This window comes from Coloeus monedula, assembly GCF_965178545.1.
Source record: "Coloeus monedula genome assembly, chromosome: 7".
In the NCBI taxonomy this organism is placed as follows: domain Eukaryota; kingdom Metazoa; phylum Chordata; class Aves; order Passeriformes; family Corvidae; genus Coloeus; species Coloeus monedula.
Genome location: NC_138787.1, coordinates 13687905 through 13706861, shown reverse-complemented (window position 1 = coordinate 13706861; position 18957 = coordinate 13687905). Strand labels below are relative to the sequence as shown.

Sequence of the window (18957 nt, the reverse complement as noted above, 5' to 3'; positions counted from 1 at the left end):
TTAGTGTTCAAAGGCATTGGTTTTCTTTTCCTGTTTTCCTTTTTCAACAACCAGCAACCTTGCAAAGTCAATATATTGTATTTGTGTTAGGACAAGTGAAAGTGATCTTTTAAGCATTAATTGCTGCTTGCATGATGCCTTAAGAGGCCTCCTAGAAACAGAGACTAGACAGGAGTAAGGGAATAAAGGTAGGTATTTGTTTGAAAAGCCTTCAAAGGTACCCCCTGCAGCCAGAGGCTATTGCCAAGATGGACCCCAAGATGGACCCCAGGTCACAAGTTCTTCACACTTTTATAGGTTTGGTTCATGTGCATAGTAGGGTTAATTCTCCAATTAAAGCTTCAGTTTTTCCCTCAGCTTACCCCCCCTTTAGAGGCTCTTTGGTTTATAGTTTTTGGGCCTAGGACAGTCTTGGTGTCCTTGGAAAGCAGGCCCAGAGAGGTTTTGTTATGTCTACCTAGCATGAGAGAGCAGAAATTAACAGGCTACAAGAAACTTCCAGAGTTACACACTAAGCACTACAGGATTTGAAAAATATAAAAGTTAAAACCTAAGGCATCATGCATGGCATTTGGGCTTGTAAATGAAGAAAATTGAGACCTGTGACAGATTGATTCCGTAGTTTTGAACCCAGTGGCACTGGAAGGGCCAGAGTTTCAGTGGGTGTAAAATGCTTGCATGCTGTGTCAATAGTCTGATGTCTAAATGTGAATCAGGATGCCTAACTTTCTTGGTAGTTTGGTGCTTCACATTATTTCTAGACCTGGGTTAGTGAATCCTGCTGAGATATTCGCATATATATACTTTAACTCTTGTAAAGTCATCACAACTCCAAGTAAGAAATGTATAAATGTGAGGGGGGAATAAAAAGTGATCCCTGGATAATAAGTGCCCATTCCACTGCAGATTACTTTGGATCGGATAGGAACGACACACTGTTCTCTACTAACTCTCCAGGAACCCCAAAGCTGGACAAGGAGAAAAGCTGGCTGTACACCCTGGATCCCATCCTGGTGACCATTATAGCAATGAGCTCCCTTGGTGTCCTCCTTGGGGCCATCTGCGCTGGTCTGCTCCTCTACTGCACGTGTTCGTATGCTGGGCTGTCCTCGCGGAGCTCCACCACGCTGGAGAACTACAACTTTGAACTGTATGACGGCATCAAGCACAAGGTCAAGATGAACCACCAGAAGTGCTGCTCAGAGGCCTGATGGGTGCCTAGGGATCACCCTTGGCATTGTGCCCGGTGAGGTGGGCTGGCAGGGGGGTACTTTTTTTGCTGTTTTCTATGGGAACTGAATGCCATAACAGGGAATGAGGGGAGCAGGAGGAGTGAAGGGAGGCACTGCTCCTGCCACCAGGTCCTGCTGCTGGGTCACACTCCACCAGGACCGAGTGGCTTTCCTGCAAACCAGACTGTGCCGGGCAAGGGAGGACTGAGCCCCTTGTTTGTTGGTTCATCTTCATTTTCTGCTGATGTGAATGGCTGGGATGTGGTGAGGGAGCCTGGTTTACCTTTTGGATGTGAGAAACTCAATGTTGATTGTTATTTCCCACCTTCTTTCTCTGGTGAGTTGCTGAGAAGGCTGAGGGATTTCTTTAGAAATAACACACACACACACACGGAGCCCCTGTCCATTTTAGACTCCGTCCAGGTATCGTTGTAGGGATTTGTGCACTTCACACTAAGAACAGGAAGCTGCAGTTTGCAGACCTGTAAATGAAAGCATGTTGTTACCTTCAACTCTCCTTCTCCTAGTAGCAGGGGAAAGGTGGGATACTGGCTTTACTGTCAACAGTAACAACAGCGCTTTCTGAAATCATTAAGAAAGAAAATAGAAGGGAAACCCTATGTGTAGAAGCACCTCTTTGAGAGAAGCTGAAGAGCCTTAATGTGATTTGTGAATAAGAGCCATTTATTAAATCCAGATCTTTGATTGCAACAGCTGAGGCCTTCATCAGGAAGGCCTTTATTTGAATCTCCCACCCCTCTTAAGCCTGCTGTTTTTCTTTTTACTATAATGAGAAAATTGCAGCAAACAAAAGATAGAGCCTGTCAGGTTGCTGGCGCTTAGACAGTGGCTTTGGGAAGGGGGCTTCACTTGGGGTTTGACTTGAGGTACAGTGCTGAGACCTCTCCAAAGTGCCAGGGAGGAAAAATGAACTGGGAAGGAGGCTGGAGCCATGCCCACAGCCCTGGGGAGCCTGGCCATGGCGCCTTCTGGCACCCCCGCACCTTCCTGGTGCTCCCCTTCTCCCTGGAGCTGGGGGTGTGAGCTGGTGCCATCAGTACTGCTGGACCAAACAGCTGCCACCATATCCCCTTCGGAGCAAAGCTGCACTGCTCCTGATCAGTAGCAAAAACCCCAAGTTCTATCCATGAGCTGTGGTTTTTTTTTACTTTGAACAAGTGCCTTAGAAGAAGTATTTTCCTCCAGCTGATGATCAGTGCTGTATCAAACAGCAAGTGAGGCCTTCATCCTTCCCCCGCAAAATGCTCTTCTTCACCACTCTCTGCTGGTAAGAGCCCAGCAGAAATCTGGTCCTTCTACTTTCAAATGGTCTGGCTACATTGTGTGGCAGCTGGTACCACTCCACTTACCACTGTGCTGTGGGAGAAGAGTGTTATGAAAACAACTGGATGGAGAGTTCAAATGCTGAACCCCAAACCAATGCCTTCATTTCCAGTTCAGTACAGATGGATCACCTCAATCAGCTTGCACATACATAAATAAGAAAACTTTCTGTCACACTGGGTTTGCTTTTCCAGGGGCTCTTTGGTAATACCTGGCATGTCCTGATTTTTACATTTCATCTGGCAAGTAGCTTGGGTTGGGGATGGCATTATTTTCCTCACTAACTGCGATTGACAAAGGTGTGATGTGTTGTGAAGCTCAGTTTGCCCAGCCCCCATAGACAAATCGTGCAGGAGTTCAGTGTTTGGGGACACAAGCAACATCTGGAGAGGAGATGAGCATGGACACATGAGCAGTGCCACAGCTGCTCCTTGGTACTGTGGGAATAGGAACATTTGTCTACTGTTTCATGAAGAGCTCCCTCAGACAATAAGTTTTTAGGAAAAAAGCCCCTTCTCTGCTCTAAGAAAGATGCACGTGTACTGGGGGAGCAGATACAGCAGCTGCGTCATCAGAACATCCACGGTTCGTACACACACGCAGAGATGCGCACACACAAAGGCCTTCATTTTTTTAATTCACACTGTGCACCCGACAAAAACAGCAGTAAATGTGTCTCTGATTCTCCTTTCGAATCACCTTATTTCTTTTGGCATTTTTCACAGAAAAATTCCACAGGGGTGTTATTTTACTGTACAAAAGAAACACAGGCAGTGAGAGGAAATGTACCAGACCATTTCAAAGCTGGATTGCTGCTGCTCAATGATTTTATCCCCTTCAAATCACCAGAGAGGGGAAGGATGAATGGAAAAGGACCATACAGTAGAAAAACCAACTTAGGCAAACAATAGGTGAAAATATATAATTAAAAAGGTGATGTTATGGTGTCTAGTAGGCGTACAGAGAGAAGAGTTCATATATACATATATTCAGAAATAGTGTGTTTGCACACGCACGTGAATTCTCTGTATGTATCGTGTATGTGACTATTCCGTGGGACTGACTCGTGTTAATGTATCTCTTGATCTGGGGCAGGAGAGTACTGCTGACCTTGGCACTGCCGGGCACGGGCCCAGTGACGCGCCCAGCCCGCGTGTCCCGCCCGCCCCTGGCAGCTGGGGCAGGGCCCATGTGTGAGCTCGCCAGGCGAGAGAAGGCCAATAATGCTGCACAGCCAATACCTCACTTACTTCTGCCGGGTGCTTTACTGTTCTACGGAAAACTCTGTTTGATTGTAACTTCAACAGGGAGGGGGGGAAAAGTCATCAGTGCATTCAATTCATTGCATCCTCCTCTGCAAGTAGATTAGGTTTGCTGATTGCAATTCCCTCTGTGAAATTCAGAAAAGAAAAAAAAAAAATCGGCATTAATGCCTTTGCTTAAATGGGCTGTTGCCTCCACACACTTCCCTATGGCAGGACATGTTGCTAATGGGCAGGTTGTAGTGCTGGGTGACTTCATTTTGTGGGAAGGTGCCGGAGGTGAGCATGGGAATTAAACCATTAAGAAATTATATGCAGAAATGGAAATTCTCCAAGGTTTGCAGTTCAAGGTATTTGACCATTTACTGGCTGAGCCAGGACTTACGGACTTAAAGAGCTTTTACTGTGATTCTTCGGTGTAACAAAAAAACAAAACAAAAAAAATAAAACTGTGTTTATATGATTTGTATAAAAACCTTTTAAAATTACTATTTAATAAACATTATGGTAGAGATGATGTTTCAGTGGTGTCTTGGTTTGAAAGACAGGTGTCTGCTAAGGAAGGCAGGAGCCTCCCTTGGAATGTAAAATGTAACCCCCTTCCCTCTGAATTGTTATAATTTTGAAATTAAGGGGCTTTCAGGCAGAGATATGAGAAATAGGAATAACAGTTCTTTACTGTTATATATAACAAGGCAATAATACAGAAACACTGGCTTAACCTGACAGAGTCAGGATACAACCTGACATCCTGCTGGGCAGGGTGGTGGTAGCAGTCCAATTAAGGGGTGCCTTCAGTCCTCTTGAGGTGATAGATGTGGTTCTGTCAAAGCGGTGATCCTGTAGAAGGGTCTGGTCTTCCTCTGAAGGTCCAGTGGTGGTTATGTAGCTCTTGTTCTCTGGGAATCCAATAGGTAAGGGCTGACTGTGGTGCTCCAAACCTCAGATTATATCCAGGTAGGAATGCTTGGTTCCTCCCCCTGGGCGGAGCATCTCACAATGGGATGATGTAATTTTATGAGTCGTGCAGTGAGGTTAGATGGCCCATTAACAGAAGATATCTCTCCAGAGGGAGTTATCAGGGATGTGTGGTGGAAGAGACAAAGAACACTGCCCCACCTGGTTTTAGTAGCTGGCTCATTAACAGAAGATGTATCCTGGAGGGAGTTACCAGGGGTGTGTCAAGGAAGAGATAAAGAACACTGCCCCAGATGGTGACAGAATACATACTTTTGGTTACATCTTAGACTGTAACCTAAGACACCTGGCTTTGTAGCAGAAACCCCAGCGGAACAAGGTGCAACTGGAGACACACAGGGCTCCCCACTGCTCCCCTTTGCTGCGCACTGCCTGTCCCTTTGGATTACCCCAGGCTGCCTGGCACACCAAGGTCACATGGGGTTTTAACACAGACCCAGTGCACACACACATCCTCTCCTATCAGAGCTGGGGACGGCTGCAAGCTGCTCTGGCCCAAAAGTGCCACCTGAGAGCAAACCCCAAAGTGGATGCAGGTCCTTTCCTGTCACCCTATGCCACAGCCCAGTGCTGCTAGTGATCCCAGAGAGGAGTGCAGTTTTAGGCTAAGAAAAACATCATTTAAAACTCAAGTGCACTGGTGGGGGCCAGCCTGTCGCAGTTTGTCCACCTCACAAGTGTACAGGTGCTGGTATGCCAGCATATCACTGTCCTGTTTCTATGAACCTGCCAAAGTGGACAGTGACTGGGATGGGGTGGTCTTCTGCACGTCAGCTTCAGCCCCGTTCTTGGGTGTCACAAAGACAGTGGAGACTCCTGGCAAACCCCAGTGCCAAGCCTGGCTCCACATACTTGTCTTCTCCACCCACTCCACCCCACTTCTCTCTATTCTGTCACACCGCCCTGATGGCAGCCTCAGCTCAGGGGAGCCTCATGTCTCACAGGGGTCCCAGCACCCTGCAGCAGGCAGCCAGGAGCCACTGTGGGGCTGCAGAAGGGAGAAGCTGTGGGGCTGAATCTACAGCTTGGAAACTCTTTGTTTATTTATGGACACCCTGACAAATGAAAGCCAATCCATCAAGCCCTGGGCATCTTGAGAGCAAATGAAATTTTGCTGCCATCTCCAACATGGTGACCCCCTCCCAAAGCGTCTGTGTGTTAAAGAGGGTCTTTAAGCAATGAAGGGTGGCTAGCAGCTTAGATGAAGATGACAGTGTAGCTGCAACCTTGACAGCTCTCCCCTCATCCAGGAATAAAGAACTGATGTGCAGATTGATACCTGGGGGAGAGGCTGTCAGAGAGCAGGACGGAGACGGCAGATAAGCGACTCAATCAGTGTCAGACCTGTCCTGCCGTAACACCGCCTGTAAATCACTGCGGTTTAAGGGGAGCCTCCACTAATGCAGAGAGCAGAGAGCAGGTAATAGAAACACAGCAGGCAAAGCAGATGCTCTGGCTGTGGTTAAAAGCCTGTGAGCTGGGCTGAAGATGCTGCCTGGGCACGAAGGGGAGGCAGGCACCCACTTCAGGAAATTGAAATCTTCAGGCCTTTTTTTTTCAGCGCTTGTGCTGGGATTGCACTTGGATGGGGCTGCTGTGGAGCCGGCAGGATGGGGTGGGAGCCGGGTGCCCTGGTGCATTTGCCATGCACACAAGGGTACCCACTGCAAGCAGAGGGTGGACTGTGGGGAGCCACAGGGAGTCTTTCATGTGGCACAAGACTAATCAGGGGCTGAGCAGGCTAATGAAATCGATTTCACCATTCTTGGGCTGCTCCAAGATGGGGATCCAGCCGTTCCTGGGCATCCTCTAGAGCTGATTGCAATCGTGTGCGCACCCTTGCTGTTCCCCTTGCCCCTTCTTCTTTCAAATATTCCTTTTCTTTTGGGTTTAATGGGAAATCTTTTCAAATAATGACTTGCTCTCTGGACAGCTGGGGGCTTGGCAGTAAGGAGAGCCATGGGGCTGAGCTAATGAGTGGATTCGTAATTAATTAATTGCAGGCAGGTGCAAGTAGAGCCTCCCGTTGCCTCACTCTCTTCTGTCTCTCTCCGAAGAACGCCTCTGTCTCCTGGAGCCTGGCACTATCACCAGCCATCCAACAGGATTGAGCAAAACCTGGTGCCAGCTTTGCTGTGGACAATGACTTTGGCAGGCAGGGAGGCTGGTGCTCCACCTCCTCTCTGAAGGGACCACAGAGAGCCCATCCATTGCAGCACGTGGCCTTTGAACATCCATAATTGCCAGGCCTAAACCATGATGACCAGCACCCATAAAGGCACCTTCCCTCCATTGGGAAGCTCCTGATGGCCCCTTCCTGTGAAAGTTGGATGGCTCTGTTTACTGTAGCTGCACCGAAATAGTTCACATCTTCCCACTTTACACCCCAAATGGACAAACCCACCTGGTGGTGACAGGTGTTGGTGAATCCCTGAGAGCTGACTCCTGGTGCGCCGAGCACTGGGGACCTGACTGCAGCCAGTGCCACCGCTGCTGTGTCCCTGCTGTGTCCTTTCAGCCTTACTGTGGCTGCTCAGTAGAGCCCTGTGGTCTAAATACAGAGGGTAACACTGTGTTTTGGTCTGTGTACATCTGTAGCAAAATTTGCATTGAATTCAATAGGTCCCTCTTGTCACTCACACTGATCAGGTAGGACTAGGCTTTCCTATCAACTCCTGTTACATGCAGTGACCCATTTGAGGCAACAAACTCATCATGTCTAAAGCAGTTCAATGGGAAAATAACTAATCCTGAATGTGTTGAGAGGGAATGACTCCTCTCTTGGCTCCTGTGTCATAACTCAGTTGCACCACTAATATCCGAAATGGAAAGCACTGAATTAAACACTCAGCAGCTCTACCCCCGCCTTGGCCCGGGTGCCAAAAATCAAGGGAAGAAATACAGCTCTTCTTCAGGGCTGCAGGGTGAACCAGCCCGTGCTGGTGGCTCAGGACTGTTTGCTGCAATAGACTTTGCTAACATTTCCTTGGTTAAATGTTTACAAACCTAGAGGAAATAGCTGTCCCAGATGTTGCTGATAATTTCCTATCAGGTCCCTCCTGGCGCAGTGCAGGGCTGCTTTGTCACCCTTCGGATCAGCTGCCAATCTCATGCTTAATAACAGACTTGAGTTCTTTACAAAAACTGTCAAAATTTCTAGCGCTGTTTTTGCCCTCCTGGTCTCCCGGGTTTATACAGAGTAACTCTGCCAGCCCAGCTCTCTTTGCAGCCCTGGAAGAGTGGCTGCAGCAGAGGCTCAGGACACCTCATTGATGGGCTGTGTTGAGCAACACAGCCGTTGCCAAATGCATTTCAACCTCATATTTTAAGAAGACATTCAATGTGCTTACCAAGGCTGGGGAGCCTTTTACACCACAGCAATAATCCAGCACTCGGCCGTGAAATCCTTAGCACAGTGTCACATCCATCCCTTTCAGCAGAGAAGTTTTATTAACTTAGGGTGTGAAAAGTTTTGGAGAGCAAAAGTCTCTCTTCCCTCTGAGAGAAATAAGGATGATTTAAGCAGTCTGGGTGTATTTGAGATGGAGAGTGAGTCCCCCAGCTGACACATCAGAGGGAAAAACTGTAAGCCGAGGCTGCATTTATTAAAGAAGGAAGCTGAGGCTGTGCAAAGCCAACCTTTCTAAGCACTCCACGAGAGCATTTTAATAAAAAGCACAACAAGCCTACAACAAATCATGTCTTGAAAGCAAAAAAAAAAAAAAAAAAAAAAGTCAATTCCTGTCAAGGTTTGAAGAATCGTTTGAGCTTAAGGAAAAGCGAATTCCTGCTACGCTCCCCTCCCCTGCCCTCCTCTCCCGTGCGTGGAGCAAAGCCATGGCAAACGCTGCCTGTGACACACCGCAAATCACAGAGGAGAGCGGGGGGGCCGCCGCCGGCCCTCCGCGGGAAGGCCCACAGAAGGATTGAAGCTTAGAGAAAATGGAATTTATAGTCAGAGCATTAAAATATTAAAGGGCCTTAAAGAACAGCCATGAATCTGATTTCGGAGGGGGGTGGGACGCAAGTCTGTCATCAGGCAGAGACAAACGGCTGCTGGACTTGACAACTCACATAAATCTGATGGAGAAGAAGAAATAAAGCCCAATCAGACCCAAAGGAAAAAAAAAAAAGAAAGAAAAAGAAAGGTGATGAAAAGATTTTAGGGCATGAAGTGTGAAAAGGAGAGGGAAAGCTAAAGAAGATAAGGAGTTGAAAGCAGAAGAGTGATTATAAAAATAGCAGCAGAAGTACAGATGGAGGTAGAGGAGAGAAATTATTTTAAATGGCCAGAAGTGCCCTGGTGGCATAGGTATTTTTGACAATCTTGCCCAAGACTGCATGATTTTCTTGCACAGCAAGAATTTCTGGGGTTGGCTTCAACAGCCCAGGTCTGCATGGACAGGAGGAGGAGGAGCCTCCACCATGCAGAACACCAGCTCTGAGCCCCCCAGCAAAGAGGGGTGGGCACAGGCAGCCCCATATGGTCCCAGTGTCCTCGGGCAGGAGGGAGTGAAACCCCTCACCAGGCAAATCCCCACATCCTGCTCCCCACAAGCAGCAAACCCCATTCCTGAACTGGAGATTGTTTCCTCTGGGATGTGTCTCCAGGCTGATCCCAGAGCTTCCTCAAGAGCCACGGCCATTGCCCGTGGCCAGGCTGGGGACAGTCTGTTGTGCAAGAAGTCAGTGGGATGAGCCTTCCCAGCCCCACACCTTTCACCGCACATCACTGGGGACCCCTCTGGTGGGGTCTCCCCCAGAGGCAACCTTGCCCCACTGAGAGTGGGACAGATGGGAATCGGCCCCTCAGCGCCTCAGGGGCTGCTGCCACACTGTGTGAGGAGAGACCACAAATCCAGCCAGGAGCCACAGCCAGGGACCCGCTTAAGTTGGGAAACAGTGTGCAGTGAGGACTGGATTTATGAAATGCTGTCTGTAAGCCAGCCCTCCCTCCGAAACACTAAACAAAAAACAACATTCAGATACATTTCAGAGGAAAACACAAAGCATCTGGTTCCCTTCGCTGGTGTACATAGCAAGAGAAAAGTTGGCAGTACATTTGCTTACCATAAAAGAGAGAGCTATGCAGAAAAAAAGCCACATTAGAGTAACGTTGCCCAAAACAGAGTTAAATGTCTGCCTTGTTTTGAACGTGCTCATGGTGGAAATGTGAGCAAAGGTCACTCCAAATTAATGAGAACTGAAAATGAATTGGCTGTGCTGGGACTGGCACCCTGCCACCACATCTCGCCCAGCAATTCTTATTTATCCATTTATTTATTTTGTTGGATGAGGAGACATTCTGCAAACACATAGAAAACCAGGCCTGGCGCTCCCTATGGGTGACACACGCCGTTTCAGCCAGGGAGATGTGGCTCGTGGCATCCATCCCTGTGCTCACCACATCCCTCTCTCACACCAACACAGGGCTGCTGGGAGCCGGGCCTCCTGCTGGGGGCGCTTTCCCAGGTGGTGATGTCCCTGCCTAAACACCCTGTGCCAAAAGCACATCTGAGGCCTCCCAGCCCTCCCAGCCTGGACAGGGATGAGGATGGGGATAGGCAGGGAAGCTGTGCCACTTCCTGCCACAGGCTGTCCCATCACCACTGCATATTGCTGCTCCTGCAAGAAAATCCCAGTGCCCAGAAGGTGCCACTTCCCTGCCAACGTGTGGCAGGCCAATTGTGTCAAGGAGGGTGACAAATGTGCCACCTCAGTTTTATGAAGCAAAGGGAGTTTTCCATGGCTCTTTCTGAGACACAGGCAGCGATTAACTGCAGAAGCAGCTAAAAACTTCTGTTGGTTTAGAGGAAAGAAGGAGGAAGAAAAAGCCAGTCCCGGCTCTGGTTTCCTCCCGGAAAGGGAAAGCCATCTCGGTAACTCTTGCTTTTCTGAACTTCAAATACACAAGTACTCAGTGCCATTCAAGCAGTTCCTTCCATCTGCAGCAGCAGCACACTCCAAAGGGCTGGGACAAACACGGGGGAAAGATGCTGCAGTGGCCAAAGGCAAAGGCAGCAGCACAGTTAACCCTTCCCCAGGCACCCCCACAGGCCTATGTGCCTTGGGGATTCAGGGAGGGGGGTGGTGCAAAGCACATTAGCCTGTTTCCCTGGGATGAGGAGCCCCAGCCCTGCCCCACCAGCTCTGTGGAGGCCAGTGTAGACACGGGTATCAGCAAGGAGCATCCTAATCTGGGCCTGGTGGCATTATGGAGTGAGTCAGAGAGTCCCACTTGGAATCTGTTTTTCGAAAATAGTCTTTTTTTCTTTCTTTCCAAAGGAAGAAGTTAGACTTTGAGATTAGAAACAATGTTAGCCTCCATTTAAGAGGAAGAAGATGGGTGAGAGTAGGCCCCTTTAAGGCAGTTTCACATGTCAGCCACAGCCCATCCGTGCTGTTGGCATTGCCCCAGCTGGGGCCACAGGCAGGCACGGGGCTCTGGGCACACACTGGGTTAATTATCCCCAGTGACCATCATCAAATAGCCAGGGCTCTGCCGACAATGTCATGTCCAAAGCTCATTAAAACAGAGCAGTGCCACACTTGGGAACAAGCAGTGTACTGCTTTGGGATAAAACCATTCCAATAGTGATCTGCAGTCCCTGCCGTACAGCGATGCCAGACCACAGCACGTGAGGAGGGGGCTGTAATGGGACCTGCAGCCAAGCAGCTCTAAATCAGGATCTATTTCAAGGGCTGAGGAGGATAGTGAGGCTGGTTGGAATGGTGGAGGGTTTCGTGGGTGATTTGGGAGGATGGGAAGGGCTGCTGTATCTTGTATTTCTGAATATTCAGTGTCACAAACAGGACATTGCTCAATGGCTTAAAAAATTAACACCTCTGCCTAAGGTTATCAGCCTCAGGATAATGACAAAGTTGTGAACACAGCAGTGCTGCTGGAATTGAAGAGATTCAGCATTCTGACTCAGGAATAAGTGATGATGCTTTCCTCAGATACTGGAGATGAAGGAAAGATAATGCTGATGAAGTGCAGGGAGCCACACACAGCCACAGTGACTCATCACAGCTGCCCAGGTGACTTTGCAGGCTAGGGAAATATTTGCACAAGTTTTAACAAGTGTTACTCCTGATGCCAAGGGATACCCTGATGAATCTAGATGGCGGTGATAGGGTACTGGGCTCCTCTGACCAGGCAAGGGCACAGAGATCTTCTCTGGGCATACAGGGATATTCACATTCTAAAAACCTCTGGTCAGGAGACCCAATCTGCATTGTAACACTGTCCCTGACAAAAACATACACTTCTTCTTCAAATGAGGAGCTAATTATAAAACACCTCCAGTTGATGTCCCCATTTAGCCTAGGCAGGATGCACTTGGACACATGGACAGCACTGCCAGTCCTTTGCCCATACCCAGCTCGGCATCCTGCACCTCTTCCCTAAGCACAGTAGTTACACAGGATTTGGTCCACCACAGGACAAGAGCAGGGAGACCTGTTCCTCCTGGCTGTCCCCTCGCCCCACCCATGTGGAGGGGCTTCATGGGCATAGCCCGAGACCCACCTGCATGCACACAAGGAAGTCACAACCTGCAGGTGAGGATCCTCACATGGAGAAGGAGGCTCCAGCAGCTGCTGCATCATTCAGGGTGAACGGGTGGTGAGGCTGGAGCTCACATCTGCTGGACACACTGCCTAATATGAGTCACAAATGCTAGCCAGGTTCTTAAAAGTGAACTTTTGTTTGCACTTTCAGAGGAAGAAAATACACACAGAAATCGTATCTTTACAAAAAAAAAAAAAAAAAGAGGAAAAAAAAAAAAGAAGAAGGAAAGGATAAATACAATCCATTAGCAAATTGAATAAAATCAAGTCTGGAATTGTGTTTTGGTGGCATTGGTTTTTGCAAGAGCCCCATGCTCCAGCCTCAAAGGTCACTGGTGAGGCAGGATGCTGCTTTTATATTGCTCCTTTGGCGCTCTGCTTTACAGTGGAGATTAATTTAGAAAAAAAAAAGAAAAAAAGGATTATTTTAAAAAAAGCTCAGCCCTCTCTCTCCTCCACCACCCTCCCCAAGCAGTGATGGGGGATAATGAACTGCTGGGACTGTCATCCAAAGAGTGCTTAATGACAGTATTCACTCCGTGTGTGTAGCATTGGCTGTTCTCAGAGCTCTCATTATGAATAGTTTTCAAGCTGTTTTGACTATTTTCTGTTACAAAGAGGAACTCACTGTTGGCTGCCTATTTTCATCACTGAAGCTGGCCAATGTAATCCACATGGAGCTGGGACACCATGGCCAATGACTAACGCTCCCATTCTCTCACCTCCAATTTATGGCAGTGGAGAAGGCCCCGGCTCTCCTTCCCTGTCCCTTGCCTCTCTTTGCTGCTTCTTTTTTGGGCTCATGCTCTGGTTTTGCAGGTAATGTTTCTCTAAACTATCTGGCTACAGTGTCCCAAGCCGCATCCCCTTGTGGTGCTGGACCCATGGGTGTTCATGGCACTGCTGAGCCTGCGCCTCCAAATGTCCACTTTTGGGGGCTGTGAGTCCTCCCTGCAGGCTTGGCAAGGGGAAGGGGACCCAGCCTGAGCTTCATCTGTGCCGCAGAGACACCATGAAGATGCGCTAAAGCAATCTGTTCTCCCATCTTTTCCCAGACCCTTTGTCGTGAGACACAATATTTCGGAGGGGCAGCTGAAATCTTGCTGGTGTTAATTTCGTTTCGGTCTGCTCACTGTTAACTTTGGGCTTGCTGCGCTTTTTGTGGCTCCTTTTCCTTAAAGAAAGCTTATTTCTCTTAAAACAGGGCGAGAAGCAGCTTGGCACCACAGACACTTTAAAGATGTTTGAACATTTGCAAGAGGAAGCAAACACATTTTTTAAATATTATGAAAAGCACCTTGAACAACAACTTCTCAGCAAGAGCCTCCCTTAGGCTCCATCCTTTGCTGCAGGAGCCCATCGCTCAGCCTGGGAGCAGCTGAGGCCCAGGGCATCCCTCCACACTTTTGTGCTGCATCTCAGAATCCTGCTCTGGGCAGGCGATCCCCAGGGCCAGGACAGGGACTCAGGACACTGACTAGGAGATAAGCTCTGCCAAATCACAGTAATATTAAAAAATGATAAGGGATACCCCACAGCATCTCCTCTCTGCATCCATACTCAACTGCCAGCCCTGGGGAGTGGCTCATAAAAATAAAGAGGAAAATAAGTTCACAACATACTCCAGCATTGTCAAGTGAGCAGTGGTTCCTGAGCGGACTCCTGGGTCTCTCTAAGGTATCATTGGGATATGACTTGTCTTTTTCTTTCCCCAAATGAGGCTTTCATACTGATGCCTTGATTTCCTGGTCAGCATAAAACTTGAGGGGTGGTTTTATTTCTAATGAATTGTGAGAAAAATTAGGGGTAGCTAAGCACAAAAAATTTACATGTCTGCTAATGTCCAGAGATAATCTGGGTTTTTCTAATAAAAAGCCTTTTTCTGGCTAAAAGCCTTTTCTTTCTAGTGTTTTGACTCTCCACACACACATCAGTCTTCACTTGTCTTCTTGCCCCTTCTGACACAGTGCCACATTTCTTTTGCTTCTCCACTGATTTTTCTTGGTAGAGCCATGTCCCTGCCAGCTGCCTGGACACAGGCACACAAATCACAGCCTCCAGGCATGGGAGCACTGATGGCCAGCAGAGACCATTAGATCATCTCAGCTGACCTTCCCTGATGCAGGGCCAGGTCTGGCATTCAATTACTCCTTACCAAGCCCGGTAACTCCTGCTTGGCTCAAGTATATGGGGCACAAACGTATCCTGTCTGCGTCTAAATATATCAAAGGCAAGGGAATGCACAGGTCTCCTGGGTAGTTTAATCTTTATTAACATTCGCTTTTTAAAAGGTCTGTTTGATTCACAATTTGAATTTGTCTGGCTTCAGCTTCCAGGTGCGGGCTCATGCGATGCCTTTCTCCTCTAGATTAAACAGCTTTTTAATACCTGCCTTTCTCTCCCCATGAAGGTACCTCACACAGCACAATTAAGTCACCTCTTGATCTTCTTTTTAATAAGCCAAACAAGCTGAGCTCCTCCAGTTCTGCACTGTAAGACATTCCCCTAGCCCTTCCCAAGGATCAAATCTCTAATTCCACCTGATCCCATGCCAGGGGGGATGCATGGTGAAGCAGCCCTGTGCAGCTGATGAAATTAAGAAGCTCGCAGGAGATGGCAGCTTCTCTCTGCTGCCTGCTCCTGCAACCACCCTGTGTTTTTTGGGAGGCTGCTTAGGGGTGTCCGGTGATGTTCCACCTCCCCCTGCCAAATTCCCCAGCTGAGCAATGGGGAGGCAGTACCACAGCTGCCCCCACATGTATGTAGGAGATGCCAGATGAGCAAAAATATTTAAGGCTGTTTCCTAGTGTGGGGAACTTGGGGTGTTCCTAGAGCTACCACCAGCTTTACACCATACTGCCACACCAAGCCATCCTCATCAAATTTAGCCATCCCTAAAATTCACAATTCTCTGTGGTTTTAAGTGTCTTCGGTGCCATCACTCAGTGCTTCCCCTCAGGGCACCCACAGCATTTACTGACCAAAACAAGCAACTGGACAAAGCCTTTCCTCATTCAGCATTTACCTGGAGGAACAATAAAACAGCATTGGCCAAAAAATGGAAACCAATGCACATGCAATGCTGCACACACATTATTGGCAAGAGTCATAACTTTTGATCCATTTTTTAATATGTTTCCTTCTGAACTGGAGCCCAAGTGCCCCAGCCAGTGCATGCAGGGACAGGGATATTTTGGGTGATGCAGCTTTACAGCCAGCCAGCCCACAAGATGGATTTTAGCCACAGGCTTCAGCAATACGATTTCACACAGCGTTATAACATTTTAGCTGGGAGAGTAGGCAGGGCCCCTTGCGCTCTCCACCGGGTATTTGTCCTGCCTGCGAATCAATTACAGCAGACACGGCGTGCATTAGGATTGCTGCTTGGCACCTATTTCAGCCCTGATATATGTTGCTCTGCTCTGCAACAAACAACTCAGATAAACCTCCAGGAGGCCGTGTCTGTCAGCAAGGTTTTTATTAGGTGAGCCATGCCCATTCTCACAACGGTAGGGCTACCTGGCAGAAAATTGTAAGCTGTTTCCCTTGGAGGGGGCGAGCCCTAAATGAGTTTCCCGGTCTCACTTTGGGAATGCACTCAGATATTAAAGGGACCAGAGAGTATCATTACTGCCAGGTGATAAAAACAACCACTATTTGGGAAGACTGATGGCCTTTGTAAAAGCTCCCAACAGAAGCTTCATTCTGCACAGTGGATAATAACAGCCGTCTTGGGCTGAAATCCCAAAGCAGCTGCATTTTCCAAGGCTACAAAAGTGACTTCAGGACTCCTGGCGCCACATTGCTCAAGCATCACTTTTTGGCAGTCAGAAAGCCCAAGAGCGGTTAATATTCTTCAATGATCACAGCTTAAAGATGTCATCTGCTCTCTCCCCCCTTGCAGCTCTGCTTTCTGGATTGCCTCCCTGTCTCAGCAAGGGTGAGGTGTCAGCAAGAGCAGAGGCTACCTGGGGCAGGAAAGCCAGCAAACACATCTTCCCCTTTGCAAGGGGAAGTGGAATGTTTAAGTCTAACTCTCTGCCACTAAAATAGCTGCCAGCTTGCATTGTGACATCATGAGGACATCATTGCATTACATTACAGTCATGACCTTGCATGACAGCTTGGGGTCTGGGAGCAGGCTGCACCTTCTGGTACCATCTCCAGCCTGTTTCCACTAATTGCAATCACAGCTCCCTGACCACTGGTCCTGGGGCTAGGCACAGGCTGGGACATCTCATTTTCCTGCCACTCTCTTGGCCACGGCCACATTAAGCAAGCTGTCCCAGCTGAGAAATAGCCACCCTGCTCAGGAGCTACTGGAATCTTTCCAGGGTTTTGCCAGTCTTTGGACCAGGGCTTCACAACAAGTACAGAGCTGTCACCAGCTCACCTGGTTGTCAATCAGATGCCCCCTGATCTACTGACCAGCTTAACACACAGTTAATTTCTGTGGCCATTTCCTACACCCATTTCCATTCCCACATCACTGGTCCCGCGGGTGACTCTGAGACCCCAGAGAGAAGGTGGAGCAGCATGGGGATGTGGTGAGGCCATGGTGTGCCATCCCCCCACCACTGTGGCAGACCCAGCAGCCTGGAGAAGGGTCTAAGCAACAGGGATGCCTCTCAGCAGTGTCCCTGCCTCAGGGCAGAGGTTGAAATAGGGTAACATTCAGCAGAGGGCAAATAAAAAAGCCACAGCACATTTCAGCTGTGCCCCGTTCGTGTCCCCCATTGTCAGGGCAGGGGTGTTGGATGCAAGGGTAGGGGTGCTGGCCAGCCCCTTGCACAGCCAATGCTGGGCTGGGGGCTGTGCACAGCAGCCACAGGCTGGCCCTGCACCAGAGCTGCCCCACACAGGGGACTGGCTTCAGCTTGCTTTCCCAACAAGGTGCCCCATTGCCGGTGTCTCTTACATTCATCCCTGACACCTATTCATCCAGCTCAAGTGCTTTCTTCTTCGTGGGTTTTCTTGGCTGTTTTCTCTAGATGAAGATTTTCTGAAGACTGCTGGTTCCCTTTGTAACCTTTCAAGAGTCCTCTCTGTATGAAGTTCTCTTCACATCATCTCCAGCAGATGCAGGTAATAAAGTCACAGCAGATTTACGAGTTTGAGAATCTCATTATATCTACCTACCCATCAGGAAAAGGAGCTGTCTTTAAAAGAGGCAGAGGGGTGGATTTTGCCATTACCTACGGTTTAAAAAGATGAAGAAACACTCTTCAATCCTTCCCAGGCACAATTGTGTAAAAGCATCCTCTGAATTCACCAAGCACAGTGCCAGCTTATGCCAACATCAGGACAGAGTGCCACAGCTCTTTGGAGAGGCGAGAGCACCCAGCTCCACATCTGTGCATCTCAGCCAAGCGCCTCAGCTGGCACCAACTTCAGGCCCAGCCACAGTGCTGCTGTGGATGACAATTACTCCAGGCAGACTGTGCTCTTGGAGCCCTGTTACAGACAAGTTAGAACAGCTCGTGAAGGACAATGGCAGTTCACTGTCTGCCTGTGGAGGTGAACATCCTCAGCAAGCTGCAGGGTGGGACAGGGAGCTCCTCACATGGTGCCCATGCCCTTAAGGGTCTCCAAAACCATGATACCGTGCCCATAAAGCATCAGGGTTTTGCTACGGAGCCCAAACAGGACTACCATCCTACCTCCATCCATCCCATCACAGACCCCACACCACAGCCATCCACCCTGGCAACAGCTTGCCATGAAGGACAAAGGCTGCAAGCAAACAAGGCAGAAGAAAGAGAACCAGGGGAACTGACAATTTTCAGAAGAAGTCAGGTGTCAGGAAAGAGGTGACAATCCCCTGTCCCACCCCACGCAGCATTGAAGCCACTGCCCTTATGAGCCCTCTCAGCAAGCACTCACTCCCAGGCTCCGTGGGAGCAGTGCAGCCAGCTCCTTGCCTGTTCCCATGCTCTCCACTGCTGCTTTCCCAGCAGCCAGGCCAGCTCTCCTCCAGGGAGCTCCCATCTGCCTGTGCCTGTGGGGATGGGGGTTTGCACCAGGAAGGGCTGACACTTGGAGACACTCAGAGGCAGAAGCTTCTGGGTAGCACCGGAGAGGGTTAAACAAGCACATTATTAGCAGGATCCAGCCTGGCGGATCATGGTAATGGGTCATGTGTTTGCCATGTTCTTCAACCACATCAGACAGGGATTTGTAATGGCTGAAGTCCCCACTTGGGAAATACATTTTCCAGGCATGGTTCCAGTCAAAAGGCAGCTCTGCAGCCCTATTGTGAGCATGATTTTGCAGTTTATTTGCAAATGGTCAGAGACCTGTCTAGCATTTCTCCCAGCCCAGCTCATTCCTAAATCGCTCAGCAACCCCTGCTATGGTCAGCCTTGAAGGCAGAGAAGCCCTTGGGCTCATCCCCAAGTCTGTGCTGAGTTACTTTTTTCAGGGCAGGTTGGGAGGGGGGTACCAGGATGTGACAGACATCCGACATGAAATCATGGCTTCCGCAAGGTCAGCAGGGCTTTGGTCACCAGTTTACAGCCACAATTTCAGCTTAAAAATGCTGGTGTCTGAGGCCTTCAGTCACTCCCTGC

At 48.9% G+C, this 18957-nt stretch overlaps 1 protein-coding gene across 4 annotated transcripts in view; it reads left to right on the top strand.

Moving 5' to 3' along the window:
• Positions 1-13684, top strand: part of NRP2 (neuropilin 2) — a 98767-nt gene extending 85083 nt beyond the window's left edge. For 2 of the 4 annotated variants that reach the window (XM_082284720.1, XM_082284716.1), the window contains one exon: positions 907-1664. In XM_082284720.1, coding sequence (XP_082140846.1) covers positions 907-1211 — 305 coding nt within the window. In that variant the 3' untranslated portion in view covers positions 1212-1664. Of the gene's footprint in view, positions 1-906; positions 1665-13592 lie in introns of those variants that run through there. The other 2 variants (XM_082284717.1, XM_082284718.1) reach the window with 2 other exon arrangements.
• Positions 13685-18957: the final 5273 nt, after the last annotated feature.